Genomic DNA, 19,549 nt, shown 5'->3' with positions numbered 1-19,549 from the left:
AAAGTTAGGCATGAAGGTCAAGACTTGTACAGAGAAATGCTAAAATTGACCTCAGATTGAATTATGAATCATGAGAAAACCTTGGGGGAATCTGAGTATGAACAGAACCCCAGGGAGCATTCGGGTAGAGGCAATAGGCACAAACTGAAACACAGGAAGGTCCATCTGAACATCAGGAAACACTTTTTTATGGAGGGGGTGATTGAACACTGGCACAGTTTGCTCAGAGAGGTGGTGAAGTCTCCATCCTTGGAGGTATTCAAAAGCTGTCTGTACAAAGTCCTGAGCCATTGGTCTAGGTGGCCCTGCTTGAGTAGGAAGCTTGGTGCAGATGTCCTCCAGAGGTCCCTTCCAACCTCAACAACCATTCTGTGATTCTGTCTGGAGGAGGTTAAATATATCCTCCAAACCCTTTCAAAGCAAAACCAACAGGAAGTTGGGTTTGATGTTGCCTGACTTTACAACATCTTTATTCCAGAACTCCAGCAATGCTTAAGTGGTTCTTCTTAATGAACCTTGCTTATATTATTTCAGGGTTGATCAAGAGACAGAGTCCCCATTCTCTAGGGCTGTGTGTATCCTCTGGAGGCCTGATAATCCTCAAAAACATCAGAGTGTTGTGATTTGGAGATTGCTTGCAAGGCTCTTTTCCTTGCCCATGTCCTGTGTGAATTAAGAGATTAAAGGTCCTTTGTCTTGAAAAAAAGAGTATCTTTTTTTGTCTCCTTCCAGGAGTAAGTGTTCCCTCACTGGGCTCTCACTGAAGTAGCCGTGTCTCAGCCCAGTGAAGATAAGATCTGTATGAACTGCTGCTGTTCTATCCATTTGAGTGGAAAAGGCTGTTGTTCCCATGTATCTTGGACAAAAAAAGATAAATTTTCTTTTAATTCTTCCTCTTTATTTCTCCGATTATCCTTTTCTGTACACTGAAGGACATAAACCTCTAAGTGAACCAATAGTGCGTATTTTGGTAGCTCACTGACAGACAAGAAAATGATTGGAAGTACTGTTTTTCTTGATGATAAATCTATTTGCCATAGGCCAAACTACTGTAAGTTTTACAACTCACAGTAGCAGGTGTTTCCCTGGTACTCAGAGGGAACAGAATAGCACTTGCTGTCTTGCTGCAGTGAAACCTTACAGATCGTTGTTATCATGCTAAAAAGGCAAAACTTACTGAGTTAGTCTCAGTGAAGAGGGTTTTAAACTGTAAATGTTTATTTACACATCTAGTGATACACATGTACCTCTGTCTCAGGTGTATTTTCAGTGTCTCGGGTGCATGCACAAGTGCATTGATTGTATGCCCAATTTCTTCAATTACATGAATTAGACTGCTGACAGAGAATCAGTTGAGTTCCTTTGGGATGATTACTAATAGTGTGCAAATTAGAAAAATAAAAAACTGTCATAAAAAAAAAATCTGAGCCTGCAAACACAATGATAGTATACACAACCATGGCATGTATCTAAAAACGTGCAAGCTATCTTGAAAATGTTTTCCTGTATAAAAATGGTGATTTTATAAATTGTAGTTACGTTCCCTCTTTTAAAGCAAAAGTAATGTTACTGTGATAGACACACTATGCCATCAAAAGACAATTTGATATGATTGAAAGTCAATCTGTCAGGGATCAATCTGTCAACATCCTAGAAGACAAGTGAAAACTAAATCATACATAGTTTATACTGTGACACAGTGAAGGTACAAATAGAATTCCTATATGTTTAAAACTAGCAGTGTTAGTTAAAATATACGTTTTCAAGGCTATTACTTCTACTTCTTTAGGAGAACTTGTATATTTTGAATATAATCTTGGCAAAGCAACAATGTGAAAGCCTGAATTTGGAAAAATCTCCTTTCTGGCAAAAGAAATGTGTGTGGTGTTATTCAGGCATACTGCTTAATTTCATCAGTTGAGGATACCTGAATCCTTCCTATATGTAAAGATTTTCCAGAAAAGCACACGTGATTTTTTTATACTACAACATAGCATCAGCGTAACACTGTAATTGCCATCATTCCTTTTTCAGTTGTTTATTGGGGTCATTTAAGCAGTAAAAAGTTTGCAACCTTGGTGCCCTTTCCCTTACTGTACTTTCTGATTTGATGTGTCAGTACTATTCCTAGGAATGCAAAGCATTATGAGATTAGCTATAAAACTAAGTAAAGCTCTGTTCCCTTTGAATGATTCTTATTTACTCATAAAGAGTAAAATCATTCTGTTCATATGGAAATACACTATGAACTGAAATAAAATAAGAATTGGATAAGGAATCCAGGAAAAGAAAGAAAGAAAGAAAGAAAGAAAGAAAGAAAGAAAGAAAGAAAGAAAGAAAGAAAGAAAGAAAGAAAGAAAGAAAGAAAGAAAGAAAGAAAGAAAGAAAGAAAGAAAGAAAGAAAGAAAGAAAGAAAGAAAAAAGAAAGAAAGAAAAAAGAAAGAAAGAAAAAGGAAGGAAGGAAGGAAGGAAGGAAGGAAGGAAGGAAAAAAAAGAAAAGATGTCATTTGATGTATATAAGAGAAGAAAGAATCATAATAGTATTTGTGTACATATTCCCCTAGGTCAGTGCTTCTTAAATGTTTTAAAAGGACTGTGTCTGAACTGAGAATATAGTATTCTAGAAACAAGCAAATAGTGAGCTATTATAGGGAAAGAGGAGGGGGAACACCACCTTCTATTAGTTGTATTTTTTTCTAGACAGAGTTGAAAACTTTTCTGCAGAAAACAGTACCAATAAACAGTTTGACATTTCTGAAATGAAATGCTTTATTTTGGAAATAGCTAAATTGAGCATCTTGACACTGTCAGTGCCCAACATCTTTTTCATTTTAAATTATTTCCCAAATCCATTCCAATTTATGGATCTTTAAAAAAATAAATAAATCATGTTTGGCAATTTTGTTAACTTGTTTTTTTCCACTACTCTCTCGGAGGATTTATTGGTTATTGCCTTGGAATTTGTCCGGCTATTTAGAGCATATTGCTGCTTACATACAGCAGAGATTATTCTATAATCTTGTTCAATGCAGCTACTAAAGCCAAAGGTCTTGGAAGAGGCAAGGGCATATACTCTTTGAAGTACAGATAGAGAAAGCAGAAGTAGGCAACCGGTATCAGTTATGATTCTACAACATGTTTGAATAGAAATGTAATGATTAAATATATGCTCTTTATAAATTACTGAGTTAGAAATTAGTGGCAGAAAAAAAAGTGAAGTATTTATTTCCTTCTTCATGGCAGTCAGCACTGCAGAGAGAAAAGAAAGGATAACCAAAACTAGATTATGTAACTTAACGTTCATGGTGATTTTCCAGAAATTTCTTTTCTGGCAGGCAGTACAGTACAAAAATCAAACAGTAGAAACACCGCTGTTCTGAGCCATTGAGTGTTGGAGCTCACAAGGAGGAGTGGAGGAAAATGGAAATTGCTCAAAATTGCCACCGATCATTTCTGCTTGTTTTGTTTTGTTCTATAATGGCATTTGTGGCTGTCAAGAGAAGATAATTATTTCAATTATATTTTTTCACTGTCACCTGAACTGATTTTTTCAGCGATAGGAATGACTGAATGTGCAGTCTATCTTTGCAGCAGGGGAGAGAACTCTTTCCATCAGTTGCATTTCTTGGCATTTACCTAGTACATTTCCTATTCTGTAGGCTATCTGCCTGGGGCTGCTCTGCAGGCTAGGAAGGGGGAAACTTCCTCACTTCCATCTCTTATGAATTATTAAGCATTCATTTGTATTCCTTACTGAAAGGAAATTATTCTTCCTTGGATTCTACTGTTCCCCAGAACAAAAATCACACACAATGTATATTCCCTTGTCACAGGTGATGAATCAATATTAGCATACTGGGCCCCTACCATGTACATATATGTATATGATATATGTATATGAATAATATAGTTATTTATATAAAACATATTTATGTACTATATATAAAACACCAGTATGATTCAGCCTGTATGCCTCTCGTCTTGTTCTAACATGCTAGTGCAATGCCTGTGCCTCTCAATTTGCTTGTACTAGCATGTTCGAAGTGAAATGATCTGAAATGCAACTTTAACAATTGTTCTTGTGGGAAAAAAAAAAAAAAAACTTGCAAAACTGGTTTTAAAATCCTTTCCATTCATCAAAGTCACAAATATTGATGGGGTCTTTTTTTCTTTTTTTTTTTTTAAATGAAATCAGTGCTCCTTCCTTACCTCCAGGAGCTGCAATGCAGAACAGAACTCCCCATTATGGAAAAAATAAACCTTGTCGCTACCATGCACACAGAATGTACCCAATTTGAGGGATTTTGCTGTCCACAAGAGTAGTTCCTTAGGGTAGGAAACATGGTTTCTTTTTCTTCCCTGCAATGATATCTGGAGATATCATTGTGCTGTATTTCCCATACTCTTTTTATAAGCATCGCCTCTGGCCAAGTGGGCAGAACACTGAACCCTGATCTATCTCAGAATGGTTATTTTTATGTCCTTGTAACCTCAGCGAGCTCAGATCCTGCTAACAGTGCCAGTGTGGCAGCCCCTCAGGAATGGGCTGAGCAAGCTTTTGCAGTCTGCTGAACTCTGCAAGCTGTTCTTGGCTGCCCAGCAAGTGGACACGAAGTGAGCTTGGGTTTGATGATGCATACAAGCCAATTACTCCCTCTGAAATCTCAGCAAAACCGGGAATCCTCTGAAATGCAAGAATTGGTGTCCTCAAGACACTGCTGGGTTGTCCTTGTCTTTAGGAGGAGTGCCTCTGGCGTGCAGCTGAATTTCAAGGAAACCGCCACTGTTGAGCACACACAGAGCTTGTACCCTTCCTCCAAGGGCTGGCTTCCTTGAACAGGAAGGACACAAAGATGCTCTCAGTGCAACAAAACTCAGCTTACTGGCTCAAGGGAGCTCTGGCTGTAAACAGGGATACCACTGTAGCACAGTGGATTTGTAATAGTTTTGCCAAGTTGCAGTTCGTGCCATCGAATTAACTGATTATTGTTCAATTTTACTTAATTATATTTATACATACTTTTGGACAACATGCACAACCACCCCAACAGCAGGATTTTCTGAGAAGCAATTGAAATTAGCTTCCTTTTTTCTTATTTATAGATCCTTTGATAGTGTCACTGCTCTCAAAATAACTTTACAGAAATTCTGAAATAAGTTGTAATTCTAGAACAAACATTCATTTCCTATTTGGTTCAAGCTAATACAACATGATTATCGTACTGCTGCTATGGTTTGATATATTCCAGATCCCTGCATAGAAAAGCAGAGCTTCCCTAGCTGCTGCTGTACCAGATATTTTTCTTAGTTCCAGCCCTGAAGGGAGTTTCATTGGAAGGAGTTACTGTTATCTTAAATAATGCTAAGGACAAATTGAAGATAGGGTTTAAGACTGGACTCATGCCATTGCATATGGATTATTTAAAAGCAGTGGATTTTTTAGTGGTGTTTGCAGTTTATAAACTAGGTAGTCTTTTAATGCATAAGCATTAAAAGGATGTTCTCTTTTCAGTAGTTTTCTACACATCAGAAAATTTTGGCATTCACAGGTCCAATTAAGGTTTCCAAAACTAAGCATATTTCCTGACCACAAACTGTTTCTGTTCCAACGTCGTTCATTTTCTCCCTTTCTTTTGCACTCCAGAGCAACACATTTACTGTGTTTTTGCTGAATGGGGAGTATCAGTGTATTATTGTATATGGAGGAGAAGAAGGAGCAGGATAGGGCTTTCAAATGTCACAATTGTTTGGAAAGTTCCTAGTGTTTGTTTGTTCGTTCTTCTGTCTTCTCTAAAATTGGCGATCTCTCATATTCTAGAAATTATTCCCTCACAGGACAAAGCTATTACCTGCTCAACTATAAAATTCTTTGTTTATGATATTTCTACAGTTCTAATATTCAACTCTGCTAAACTTATAAGAAGACTGGGTTATGTTCTTCCCAAGGGAGCCCATCTCTGTCAGGACTTACATAGCTGAACCCAGCCAAAGTTGTGCAATTCCATTTTTAAGCACTTGCAAACAGTTTGGCAAAATTTTCTAATTGTTGCCATTCTCCAAGCATATGTTTCTGGTATCTCCCAGATTTTCCGTGTGTTTGTGTTCTCAGTATTTTAAATGCTCCTGACATTCATGTGTACATCTTATAAAAATTATTTTGCAATTCTCAGCAAAGTTGAACTAATTTCTGGGGCAATGTGTTGTGTCAAGGACTGAAAATAGGAAATGCCACACTGGAACAAATTCATAATCCAGCTGCGTGGCTATCATTTTGTCCCAAATGTCTATAGTCAGATGCTTCTGACAGAGTGTAAAGGACCTCCTCTTTCCTAATAATTAGAAATTATTTTAATTACTAAAAATGAGAGTTAAATTTTTTATATACCTTGTCCGTGTAACTGATTGACTTTGCTTTCTGAATGTCATGTTTTTGTTCTCAACAATGGCCAACTGCAGTGAACACCACATTTAATTTTGGGGGGGGAAAGTATTTTCTTTATGGCCTGGGGTTTGACAAAATAAAGCATCATCCTCTTCCATACCTTCAATGATATCTAGCACACTTCTTTGAGTCCCTAATAGTTCCACAGTCTTTTTTCCAGAGGAATGAATTAGTACTACGTGGAGGACCTCAGATAAGGCAATAGCACTGATTTGCCGTAACATCCAGTGTTATATTCTCCTGTCTATTCTGTACGTGTTGTAACATCATTTGCTTTTTCCTATAGTTGTATATATATTGAGATCAGTTTCTTGTTGAGTTGTTCACAATGATGTCAAGTTGATTTTCTTTGCTGTTAAAGGTTGCAAGCATTTATTTTCTATGTATAGTATTTTGCATTTATGGACCCTGAACTTCAGTAGTCAGTCTGTCCCACTTGTTCTGTTATCTGCTTTCTCCTGAATTTTTATTCTTCAATTTTTGATTATCATTTCTGATATTTGACTGGATAAAAATGTGGATCTTTCTGATCTGAAACTCTACTGATCGTCCCATTAACTTTTTATAAAAATAGGCACGATATTTATTACTTCCAGTTCTTTTGCACATAAAAGGCTTCTAATGAGGGACTGTGTATTCTTAGCAGATCAGCCTGTTTATTCTTCAGCTCTTTCAGCATTCTTGGATATTCACCATCTGGGCAGGTTGACAATTCACTAACAGACTGCTGTTGCTATCCAGGCCTTCAAACAGGAAGTGCGATTGGGTCAAAAAGTCCTTTTTCAATTGAAATAATTCAGTAGGAGACATAAAATAATGCTGAGTTTAAAACAACTTTGGAGAATTCAAAAATTGATTTCATGAATAGGAGATTGGGACAGTAACATAATTATAACCATCACCCACTTCAACTTATTTGGTGAATAAATAAACAATTATGTTAATAGAAATATGCATATTTGAAGCAAATTACTCTCTGCTGTAACAAATTTGAAGACAGAAGTATTACACCAGCATGACTAATTGGAGAAATTCAAAGTCTCAGAGCACAAATACAACACCGCTTCTGTATCGCACACAGTGGTCTTTGTATTGGGCAAATTCCTGTGGAATAGGTTGGCCTCTGAGTACTTTGTTTAAGTGAACCATAAACAGTGCCATGCCTGTAACACCCGCCATCAGAAATCAGAGTAAAATATAATGAAGAAAACCTGCCCATTAGCAGTAAGTCAGGCACCACAGCTCAGCCTTCAGAAACTGAACTCCTCAAGACCTCACCATTTATAGGTTAGCTCCTGACCACAAAAGCCTGTTTAGCTGTTCTGATCAATAGGAGTCAAAATCACAGCTGTACTGCCACGTTCAGGTCTACAGACTGGCAGGTGTGGGAGGAAAAGGCTTGTAGTCATGTGAAGGTAGCTGCAAATGTTTGCAATGTGTATTAACAAATCAGAGAGAAAGCATGCTATGTGGTGGAAGGGTTTGGATTTTCTTTCTGCTCAGCCTGGCTTAATTTTTACCCTGGCCTTTTTGGTGGACCATCGCGGGCTCACCACTCCATTTGTGTCACCACTGTTGGGATTGCTGTGTGTGTGATGGAGAGGTGCAAAAGGAAAAGGTTGTGCCACAGACAGAGATCATGGATGCCGTGCATTAAGTCTTTTGCACAAGAACTGGGTGACGGTCTCAGTGGTTCCCTCCCCACTGAGAGAGAATGCATTATGTGCTCAATGGTAAGGGAAGTATTCCCTTGAAATTGAAGAATCCAGGACTTTTGCCGCAGATTTTATATTCTCTACCTAGTTTTAACATCTTGGGCATGCTGACTTCTCTGATTTTTTCATGGTGCTATTATCAAGAATGTTTATCAACAGTCAAAGGACTGTTTGTTACTTCCATGGTTTAAATATTCTTTATTTTCCATTGAATACTAACACAATATATTATCATGATCATATACATAAATACAGCTGTTAGACATTTAGCTTTCCACCAGAACATATCAAAGCACATCACACATATTATTAATTCGCTAACAGTTGTTTCCCATCCTCAAGTGTATGGCTGTTATCACCCCTTTAAATTAAGCAAAAGAAGAAAAAAATAATAATAATAATTAGGAGAAGTTATAGTTAAAAGTTAAAATGCAGCTCTAAACATAGTTCACCAAAATCTACAATTTATCCCTAATTTTGGAATATTTTTAAGATGGAAAATAAGTAGAAATAGTGACCTGAAAGTCGTAGACATTACAGCAGACAAAGGGAAAAAAAAAAAAAAAGCTACACATAGTGTAGTATCAGATATTCTGAATGTATTTTATATATCACTTTCAGAGCAGAGAATTGTATAGTCTTTTATATTTGTGCTCCTTTCAAAATATAATGAAGTAGTTGTAGGAATACAATACAATTCCATTAACGGTTGTTTCTGTCTTAGACATGAACATGACTTAGCAGTATTAAGGATCAGCACCATCCATTAATAACCTTCAATATTGTCTTCTGTAGTACTTTTAGTACTTTACATACTCTGTCAGTCATAAACAAAACGATTAGGGAGGTTAGAAAATCCATTACAACCACAGAAGACAACCAGGCAGCCACAGTAACATCCTGTGCTGTAAGAAAGGGATTCTTTTTTTAAACAATGTTTTTAAAAAAGTGTAAACATATATATAGTAAAAGATCCTATTTTAGGTTTTTGCCTGGGGCTCCCAGCGACCTCAGGAGGAATTCTGAACACAGAGCCAGGGTAGGATATGGCCTTATACTCAGAGCTGTTAAAATGATCAGTCTCTGAAGTTAGGAAGAGACACCACAGAGAGCCACCTAATGAGCCTTTATGCTCTTCTACATTAAGGATTAACTATCATGAGCACTGTTCTAAAAATACCCCGATTCCTTATGGGGTACAATGAAATGCTCTACATGCACAACAACAAACCAGCTGTAGTCCCTGTGAAACTCTGCCTGACATCAGTTGCCTGTAGAGATGATTTTCAGAAAAGAAGATATTTAGATTCAGCATTTTATAGTGATTCTTTGACCTTCCAAAAATGACATAGGCATCAAAAATGTTCCAAATTACTAGTGCTTGACCACAGGTAAAATTTCGTGAAGGTACAACCAAACCAATAATTCCTTTGAATACTTCAGCAGATAAATCCTGTATCATCCTATACTGTACCATGGCTAGTTTCACTCATATCGGGAATGTAAAATTCTAGTGGCTCTTATTCTTGCAGGCTTTTCAACTCTCCTTTCAAGTCCAGGAGTAACAGTGAATTCCCATAAATTCATCATGTTATTTTAGAAAAGGTTAAGTCATGAAAAAAAATTATAGCACTACTGTAGCATAGGGCATATAGCTTGTTGTCTCTCTAGTGCCATGAAACATAACCTTCTCAAGGTAAAATTGTGAAGCAATATATTGCAGTATAGGGTTCAAAAGATACTACACAGTTTGTAAATAGATGTTGGTAGCAGATTAGCAAGGTTATCCAACTCCACTTAAATTCAGCCAGATGTCGATAATATGCCCATAATGAGAAGGATACATAGCCATTATTTATATAATTTGATAGAGGGTGCATGTATGCAAGTATAACAGGAGAAATCAGATCAAAATCAGTGCACATAATGCAATAGGATCTTGAGTAAAAGACCAAAACGTAGGACAAAATGAAGTAGAAAACACTTCATGATTTACTGGTGGATTGTAGATCATTCCGTTGCCATGCAAGGTAGATTGAAGAAGAGACAATGTAAGATGAACAAACTGAGCCGGCAATCGCCATTGTGCAGCCAGCATTCAGAAATAATACAAAGTTATTTAGATTCATCTGGGGTTGGAAATCATGCTCACATAAAAGCTAAGAACTTGTGAAGGAAACCTGTCAAGTGAATGATGATTTATCAGGATGGTTTTTGGAAATATAACTTGTTAATAAAATGGAGGTGCTTTCAACTGGGCAACATAGTTTAAAATCTTTCTAGTCACACTATAAGTATATATGCAGTAGGTATTTTTAAGCCAAATACTGATGAGAGCACAGTAAGCTGTGGATAAAAAGGCATCAGAAAAATTAACTTAGAGCAGCATTGTTCACACAGGATTATTTTTTTTCAAATAATATTTAATGTAAAAAAAATCCCTATTCTTTATTATAGAAGCAGTCTCTTCAGGGTTGGCTTCTTAAAGTATATGTTAGATGCCTTTTTTCTTAATGATTTTTTTGTCTGCTGTTCTAACAGATGCTCTTAGCAGCACCATAAGCAAAAGAAAAGCGACCAAACCTGAAACTGCTTTGCCATTTTGGGGTCTCTGTGAGTAAAGGGAGCCTGCAAGCTTGCAGAATCAGCTTGTGTCATTAGCTGACATGCATAGTGTAAGTCTTATTTACCAATCAATATCTGCGAGTGTGAGAAATGTTAGAAATGTATATAAACATACATAGTATTTATGTGTATATCTTAAAGACAGCACTGAAGCACAAGGCTTGATAACTTCAAGATCAATTTGCACAGTCTTCCTGAGCTGCACCAAATGATCTTCAGCAGCAAGTGTTGGTTTCTCATGGGTGATGCACTAGATGTACGTAAACAAAAGACTTTTTTTTTGAGTTTGTAATAGATATTCATGCCAAATTCAGACCTGGTGTAATTTAACAGATATAGGTAACTTCCCTGGAGCTTCAGATGTTACACCAACTGAATTTGTTCTGCCACATGCAAAATTCCTGGAATTTCAGGAGTATCTGTTACCAAATTTCATTGAAGGATATTGGAGAAAACTATTTCACTTTCACTACACTTACTCAGAATAATGAAGAAGTTCATTGAATGTTAAATAATTGCAATTAGAGTGGAAAGATTTGACAGGGATACACAGAATTCACACAAGTGATATGTGACAGCTCAGATACAGAAATGATTCTAGCTGCAAAATAAGCTGTGCTTCTAGCTTTCAGCACAATGACAGCCCAAGTGTCATACCTGAGATTCATTCTGTGCTGCTTCAACATGAGGCGGAGGAAGAAAGACCTTCACATCAGCTTTCATTCTGATGATTTCTCTGTCATTTTTTTTCAACAATCAGATACTTCCAACTACACACAGTACAAAGCCCCATCCTACAACTGGTCTATATAATTGAACCATTTTTTCTGGATGGAGTCCAGTTTGAACCAGTGAATCTTCATCTAAATGCAAAGATGTGTCCAGGTAACCATTTATAGGACTGTGATTCTATATTGCATTTTCATCAAGAACTTCTTGTATATGTAAAACCCACCTGATCATACTGTGCATCTTCCATGCAGTACAACTCAGCATTGGGCAACATGCCTTCTTGGGTTTATTTTATATGTGTATAATATATACACAAATAAAAGTATCACCTACAAATAATATTTGGAATGTGAAAGACACAAAATGTAAACATTTTATTTGGCAGTTGTTTCAAACAGGTGAATAAATAAATGGAAAAGTACATCTTAATATTCTTTATAGCAACAGATGCAGTTGCAGACATATTTACATATTGTGGATGCAAAGAACAGTTAATTTAATTTCTTTTTGTTAAAAAATGCAACTTCCAACACCACTAGACTTGACAATTAAAGATGAAGATACTAGTAATACTTTGTTCTAGCAATCTCAACTTTTAAAGGCATTCATTTGGAAGTAAGATAAGAGAGTCATCATGCATTTAGTTCATTTTGTCCACTTATGGTTGAAAGTCTGATGTAATCTCAGAATTATGAGCGTCATGCGCTTAAGTCAACTATGACATGTTTATAAATCAATGTAGTTCCCTTAAAACTTGAAGCAAAGAGAAAATCTCGTTTATCGATGGAGACATGTATGAAAGATCTTGGTGCCTGTATGTTTAATTCTTGAAACTTCACAAATTTTGCTTTCTCAGCATCCCAATAATAGACTTGAGTGAAAGAATAATCACTTCCAAGAATGGCATATTGATAATTACTTATCTGAAGCGGTTGGAATACCATTGACCCTCGGGATGGCATCCTTTGTAAATCCAGAAATGCTGAACCACCCCATTTCATTACTTTAGAGTCCCCAATAAATCTTGTTAAACAAATGTATACATCCTCTTTCACCTTGAAATGTTTCACTGCATATGCATCTTCCATATCTTGGATATCAAAACGCTTAACAAATTCATTTGTTCCTTTGTTCCATTGATATATTACAGGTCTTTGGGAACTACTTGACAGAATTAAATGCGGTTTGCCGGATATTTCAAGATACTCCACATCAGTATCTCTGTACCAGGCGTGCAGAGACTGATGGGAATAAAATCCATTCCCATTCCATTTGTAAACAGTGGTGAAACCAGCTTTTGAACTGTCTGCAACAACAAAATACCAGTCTTCAGCAATCCTGAAAGTTTCAATGTCATTGGGTTTTCGTATTTTAAGGATTTCAATATCTTGAATTTTTATAAACTTATTAGCAAAAATATCTCTTTTATATATGTGGGAGCCTCCAAACAGCTGTGCGACAATGACATATAGCTGACTCTCAATAACTATGGGTTTACACACAACAGTTGAAGTACCTATAAAAAGAAAAGTAAAAGACAAGGTTAGCACCACTTATTGGATCACCTGTTGTAATGTTGTTTGGCGAGCAGTGTTCATACCTGTTATGTTGTCATAATTCCTGAACATCACTTCTACATGGTCCCATTCGAGAAAGATGCATTTTCCGGTGAAGGGCTGAGCAATAACCACATGTTCATCATTCATGTATGAGAAAGTATCTACTGACAGAGATTGGTATGGCAGGGACTGATAAACTTCAAATTCTGCAAAAGTGCACACAACATATGAATTACAGAGATACTTTCCATACAGTACTGAAAGAATATCTTAACATACTTTATTACAAATTACAGTATTTAATCACTAGTCCAATTTTCCTGTTGAAAAAGGAACACTGCAACCTGTTTTTCAATATTTCTCAACTAAAAGAGGTGTTATTTTGTGTCCCGGTTCTTCAAATCCTTCTATAGCCTACTGAAGTCCGAGTAGAAGCTGCAAGATAAGACCCCACTCCCAAGTGCTTCCTTTGTCAGACTTGCACTTGCACAGAATTCATATTGGTTTTACTGAAAGTTCCAGCTGGCATGTAGACTTCTTGCAAAATGGACCCTAGAATAAAAAATACATAGCTTTGACTTCATTTTAACATGTTTAAATAATTTGAAGCACATTACCTGTAATAATACAATCAAATTCTTTCGGTGAGAGGCTATTGATTTTACGCTTCTTATATTCTGGTGGGCTTTCACAGTAAATGTCTTCAACAGTTGCATTGGTGCTGCCCAGCCACTCCACTAACCACTTCAGTTTGCAGTCACAATTAAATGCATTGCCTCTAAGATCTCTACAACAAATAAATCATGCATTGGAAATAAGTAGTCAGCTGCTGTTTTCCTCCTCGCATGACAACAACAAACTGGGCTCTTGTTAAACGTGTGCAATCTTGCTTATTCTCAGTTGATGCCTTCCTGGATTAATTTGTCCTGTCCCATAGTTAAATCTACATACTAGAACATACACAGATTTAATTTTATTAAGGAGCACTTATTGATAATCAGTAGGAAGTTTTTGTTGATTTCCTGAAGTTTGCTGTTACACAAAGGCCTACCAAACCGATTGCTCCATGTCTGGGGAGGTTCTTTCTTTTGGATTACCCTTTCTCAATGCAAACATTCTACATAAAACAGAAATTAAATTATCCTGATTTCAGCCAGCGAGTATTTGCTATCTCCTTTAGATGTACTCATTTAGAGGTTTAGGAGATGCAAGCAAAGGAGTTCTGTTCAAGCCTTTTACAGCTGTCTTTGGTCAGATTTCTGAAAGTATGTACAGGAATGGGCAAACCCCGGGACCAGACTGTGTAACCAGCTGGCCATGACAAGTCGTGCCAAGTAATGCTACAGGATACACTGACCACCTCCACAACCTGCTACTGCCACTCTACGCTATGAATCCAGCCTACCTTGTTCATACCGGGAGCAGGGAGAGGATGTTCTGCACTCATCCCAGATCAGGTGAACTGGAATTTGGTATGTTGCAAACAACATGTTTCAGTGAAGCAACTATAGGCTTTATCTGTTTACCTATATTTTGTAATTTTATTGGTAACTAAGTTGTATATTTAAATAAATTTATGTTTTGGTTTGGTTGTGGTTAGATTTGGTACGGGATATGGTACTTACTGAGACGCTTATGTTTTTGTGATAAAAAATTGCCTTCCCGGAACTTATTTGAACATAGAAATATTGCATCCATTAAGTATCTTCCACCCTCCTCTCATATCATGCTCTCTCATGCATCCCTTAGGACATTTCCTTCTTATTCACTAAGTCTTACTGAACATGCAGATCTCTTACATAACTACTAACAATATCACTTATCTTTGTAACTAGTTGAATATCCTGAACTAAAACAACTGATCAACAACAGTAGCCAAAAATCAAGCCTACCCATATTGGGTAGTTTCTACCCAGTAATAAGATCCCATTACTGGGGTTACCAGTACATATTGGTTTGAATGGTTACTCAGAACGTCCTACAAAAACAGCTCTTTATATTTTTAGTATAATTAATAGATTAATTAAATGCTTTCTTACACATTTGTTAAAGAATCCAAGCCTTTGAATATGTCTTTTGGAAGCGATTGGAGATTATTATTTGCGAGACTCCTGTAAAAGAAGATACTTCAGTATCAGTGCTAACTCATGAAATTACACATTTTTGCAAGGTGTAATATTGTGTTGTTGTTTTGTTTTCTTAAGGTAAAGAACCCTAGTATTCTCCAGCACTTAATTCTCCAAGGTTGCTCTAAAGAAGAGCTCATTTACTTTGTGACTCTTTCTTCCACTAAAACACCCTGCCTCCTTCTGCATTCTGACTCTTCAGCAGCCTTCCAGCATTCACAATACCTCACTTAGCAGGGTGAACAGTGCAATCACCTCTGGTGTTTTGCCAACACCATTATTTTAAAACAATTAGTTATGATTGGATCTACTAATGTTTTCCTTAGGAGATACCAATACACAGTGTTCATATTACTGCAATCTCCCACTTTCTTGTCTCTCTTCTGGAAACAAAATCTTAATACCAGCTTTCATTTTATTGGACTTAGGCTTAGCTCATAGTTTTTGGAAATATGCAGTAATAGACAAGAAATTGCTGATTGGTATGAATTTCTTTCCTGGAATATGTTTGTTTGAGTGTGTGTGTGCGAGACCAGGAAAAAAATAAAAAGCCTTGTTAATTCCCAATTTTTAATGTTAGGAAAACTCCCTAAATGCACTCAGTATTCTAGCTAGTAAGGTCAGGAGGAAATGAGAGCAGGCTTTAAACAACGAATGTATTACATTTCAGTTGCAAACATCTCTGTAAGTCCACCAAAGGTCTGGATTCTCCTAGATGTCACTGAGGACATGAAAGGGAAATAATGTTATAGGGTACAGCTTATGTTTCTTTTGATTAACAAAATTATTTATCTCTTATGAGAAGAAATAAAAATGGAAAGAAAGCATTCTAATTTAACATCCCAGTTAGAATCTGTAGCTAGTAAGTCGTAGAACCTCTTCTATTTTTACTTTTAAACACCAAAATTATTTATTGACTACAATTTCTCTCACCAAGCAAAGCCACTTAGGCATATACTTAAACTGAAGAACAGGCCCAGACCTACTAGGTTTACTGCCTCATTTAAAAGAGAGTGTTCTCTGCCTTATCAGGTATAGTAAATATGGGATGCCATTAGTCCCTTCTGGCTTCGCAGCTTTCAAAGTATATCTGATTGTAACACTGTGTGGTGTATGGATCATGTGCTACGCTTATGCTCAATTTTACACTCGAGCAATTATTTCAAAGTCAGGTAACTCTTATGGACAAAGCTAAGCAAACTTAGAAGAAAAGGCAGGCTTAATGTCCTATATATTCTTTATGACCTGGATTATATCAAGCTAAAGGGACAATGCCCTTGGAAATACCAGTGGCTCACCATTGCCACGGGAATATGACTAAAAGAAAAATTTATGCAAGGTTTATGCATTCACCAATTTTTGGATGAAAACTTTGCAGTTTATATTCCACTGTTAAAAAGCACACTTGTATGTTAGAAAACACTGACTTGCCTAGATGGTACTGTACATGGTATTTGCTTTATAATAAGATAGCAAGGGTTGAGTCAAACATGCAGTTATGCTTACAGACAGATACTTGCAGTTCTGCAAGAAATGCAACTGAAATGATACATTGTGCGTAGAAATTATTTCCCAGTCCTAACTGTAAGGTTTTGACATTAAATTAGTAAATTAGTTGAAAAATACAATCATGTTAATTTTTCTTTTCCTCAGTCTACCCTAAGCAGAAAATGAATCGTGCTGCATAACAAATACTAGATGGCTCTATTTTACAATAAGGACACACTGTAATTATCAAAGTTAATTGCATAATAAAAATACAAATGTTTGGATAGCTTGCTGTATTGCAAAAGCTTTATTGCGAAAAGGAAGTGAACAGAATAAATAGAGCAAAGTTGATATTCCCCTCTAACTCAATGGAACTCATTTCTATGGTTGTTTACTATGATTCTTTTTACTATATTTTATGTACCACAAGTACCCTCCTGTTTCTTAAATGAGAAATGCCTCAGGATGCTAAATGATTATTCTTAATATGTAAGTACAATTTTCCCCAAAGGGTGGGGAGTAGTTCCGCAAACAGATTAAACTATTCACATTCTGGTTTTAATGGACCTGCCTTTGCAATTATTCTCTGAAAAACTCTCATTGTCTTGATGAATAACTCTCCATGTGCAATAGCAGCATGCTGCACAAATCTATGTCCCAAAAATGTGCATATGACCACATGCAAACCACAATGGCTCCTCAAATGTGGCTCTATCTTTTGCATATGTTTTCTTTTATGAAATTGTTGAAGCATCCCCGGAAACCAACATAACAGTCAAGTCAAGATGTTACTCTTGGACTGCATGCTCTGTGGTGAAGAAACTGCCTTCCTCAAACTGCCTTCCTCTGTGTTAGAAAAGCAATTTGCTCACTGGCAGTAACAGCTACTAAATAAATAAATGAATATAATAAATAATGTACTGGAACCATTTCTGAATATAAAGCTATTCATGTGCATAAATATTTTGAAGATAGGGTCCCAGTTACCAGCCTTATCCTAATATTTGCCTTTTTTAACACAATTACAATTACACCTGTACCTATAGGATTTTTATAGGATGTGCACAGCCTGTTTATATATCTTTTTCCCTGTCTTCCTTCTTTTCCCTTCCTCAGACCTAAATCCATTCTATAAGTAACTTTACACAATAGCAGTCACAGTAGGCTCAGTTTCAGCCAGCTGTGAGTCTTGTCTACTCTGATCAAAAAGGAAAGGTTTTATGGTACATTTACTATGTGGTGAAGGCTTTGATGAATTGCAATTAAACCATTATATTTATGCATTAACTATTTAAAATTGAACCTTTGATTTCTCCTGTGTCTAAATATATAAAAGAAAAAGTTAAATGATCCTCTTTCAAAACCTGCCTTGAGGTTATTATGTTAGGGCCAAGAGGTCAGAATCTACTCCCCTGCCTGTGACAGACACCCTAAGATATATGCTGCAGAATGCAAATGCTCAGAGCTGGGTATAAATCCATGTCAGGCACACCCTAGATATTTTACCCTCCTTCTCTTACAGTATTTTTGTATTTTTAAGGTTTTCTTACAATATGTATTGTATTTGCTGAAATAAAACTATTGCTAAATCATAAACTTGTCGCCAGATAAGAGACAAAAGCCTGTTTGAAGGCTGTCTTGCTAGATGAGATCATGAGGCTGCTACCCTCGTGTTTGCAGTTAAATGTTACAGGTTTTTGTTGTCAGCGTGCGCTTCACCTACTGAGCAATACCTCTGTGGGTGCAAGCGCGGCAGCGCAGCCAAAGGGTAGGCCCTGGTGTCAGTGCTCAGGACATGACAGCCCATCATGGGCTGCTCTGGCTTCAGGAGGTACAGCACAGTCTTTGAAGCAGTTTCTGCTGAAGCCTAAGGGCCAGACAACTCAGGGGAAGAACTGGATGGCTCTGATATTGCCATGGATCCAGGCCAGACTGTGGTGCATGTGGCAGACTTGCCTCTGCCCCTCCACATCTCCCCACCATGGCACCTCATAGCTGATCACTGCCCTCTCTTGCCTCCTCTCCAAGTCACAAACTCAGCCTCACTCTCCTATCTCGTATCTCCAGTGCCCAGCTGCCCGACCCGCCCTGCCATCCCTGTGCCTCCTTGCTCAGCTGGAAACCCCAAGAGCCCTGAGCAAGGAGAGCCAGGGAGCTACTGCCACATATGCACAGCCTCGAGGCTGTTTGGGTCCCAGCTTTCTACACAACCACAGTTTGGAAGTCTTTGGTGAAACACAACAATTAGCATTCTAATTAAATGAATATTAATATCGCTTAAACAAATAAATATAGCTATATATCAAAATGCTAAATTAAACAACACAATGCTTCAGTTACTATGTTAAATATACCGAGTATGAATACATTCAACCACTTTACTTACAGGTGAATTAAAGATTTCAGTCCTCTGAAAGTATTTCTTGAAATTGACTTAATGCTGTTGTTCTCTATGAACCTGTAATGGGTCGTAAAGTCATTCTGGTCAAAGCAGTGCCTGGAACTTGGAAGCCCACCCACTCTCATCAACAATGCCAGGAAATATTATTTTGTTCACTCACAAATATTCTAGATGAGGAAGGCCCATGAAGGCATCATCACTAATAACATCAAAAGTGTTGGAGGTAAACAACCTGTGTAAAGAAATGCAAAACAAAAGACTGTTAGGTTACTAGCACCTTTAGAAAATGGTTCAGCAATCCATACCAGGCCAAACTTCAACTGACAGTTTTTGTGGTTTTGCCTATGCAAAGCACTACAGGGTCATCAGACTAAAACACACTGCTGACACACTGCACCATTGTCTGGTGCAGTGGAAGGCCCCAGCAGCTCACTGCTTTGCATACTGGCGCCATCTGATAA

At 37.1% G+C, this 19,549-nt stretch overlaps 1 protein-coding gene across 6 annotated transcripts in view; it reads right to left on the bottom strand.

The window, feature by feature from the left end:
• Positions 1–11,855: 11,855 nt before the first annotated feature.
• Positions 11,856–19,549, bottom strand: part of LGI1 (leucine rich glioma inactivated 1) — a 30,959-nt gene continuing 23,265 nt past the window's right edge. For 5 of the 6 annotated variants that reach the window (XM_067000986.1, XM_048069330.2, XM_067000985.1 and 2 more), the window contains 6 exons: positions 19,249–19,320; positions 19,074–19,145; positions 15,113–15,184; positions 13,691–13,860; positions 13,115–13,279; positions 11,856–13,030 (listed from right to left, as the gene is read on the bottom strand). In XM_067000986.1, coding sequence (XP_066857087.1) covers positions 12,213–13,030; positions 13,115–13,279; positions 13,691–13,860; positions 15,113–15,184; positions 19,074–19,145; positions 19,249–19,320 — 1,369 coding nt within the window. In that variant the 3' untranslated portion in view covers positions 11,856–12,212. The remainder of the gene's footprint in view (positions 13,031–13,114; positions 13,280–13,690; positions 13,861–15,112; positions 15,185–19,073; positions 19,146–19,248; positions 19,321–19,549) is intronic. The other variant, XM_067000987.1, reaches the window with a different exon arrangement.

This window comes from Anser cygnoides, chromosome 7 (genome assembly GCF_040182565.1).
Source record: "Anser cygnoides isolate HZ-2024a breed goose chromosome 7, Taihu_goose_T2T_genome, whole genome shotgun sequence".
Classification (NCBI taxonomy): Eukaryota; Metazoa; Chordata; class Aves; order Anseriformes; family Anatidae; genus Anser; species Anser cygnoides.
This window is presented reverse-complemented; position numbering and strand designations above follow the sequence as displayed.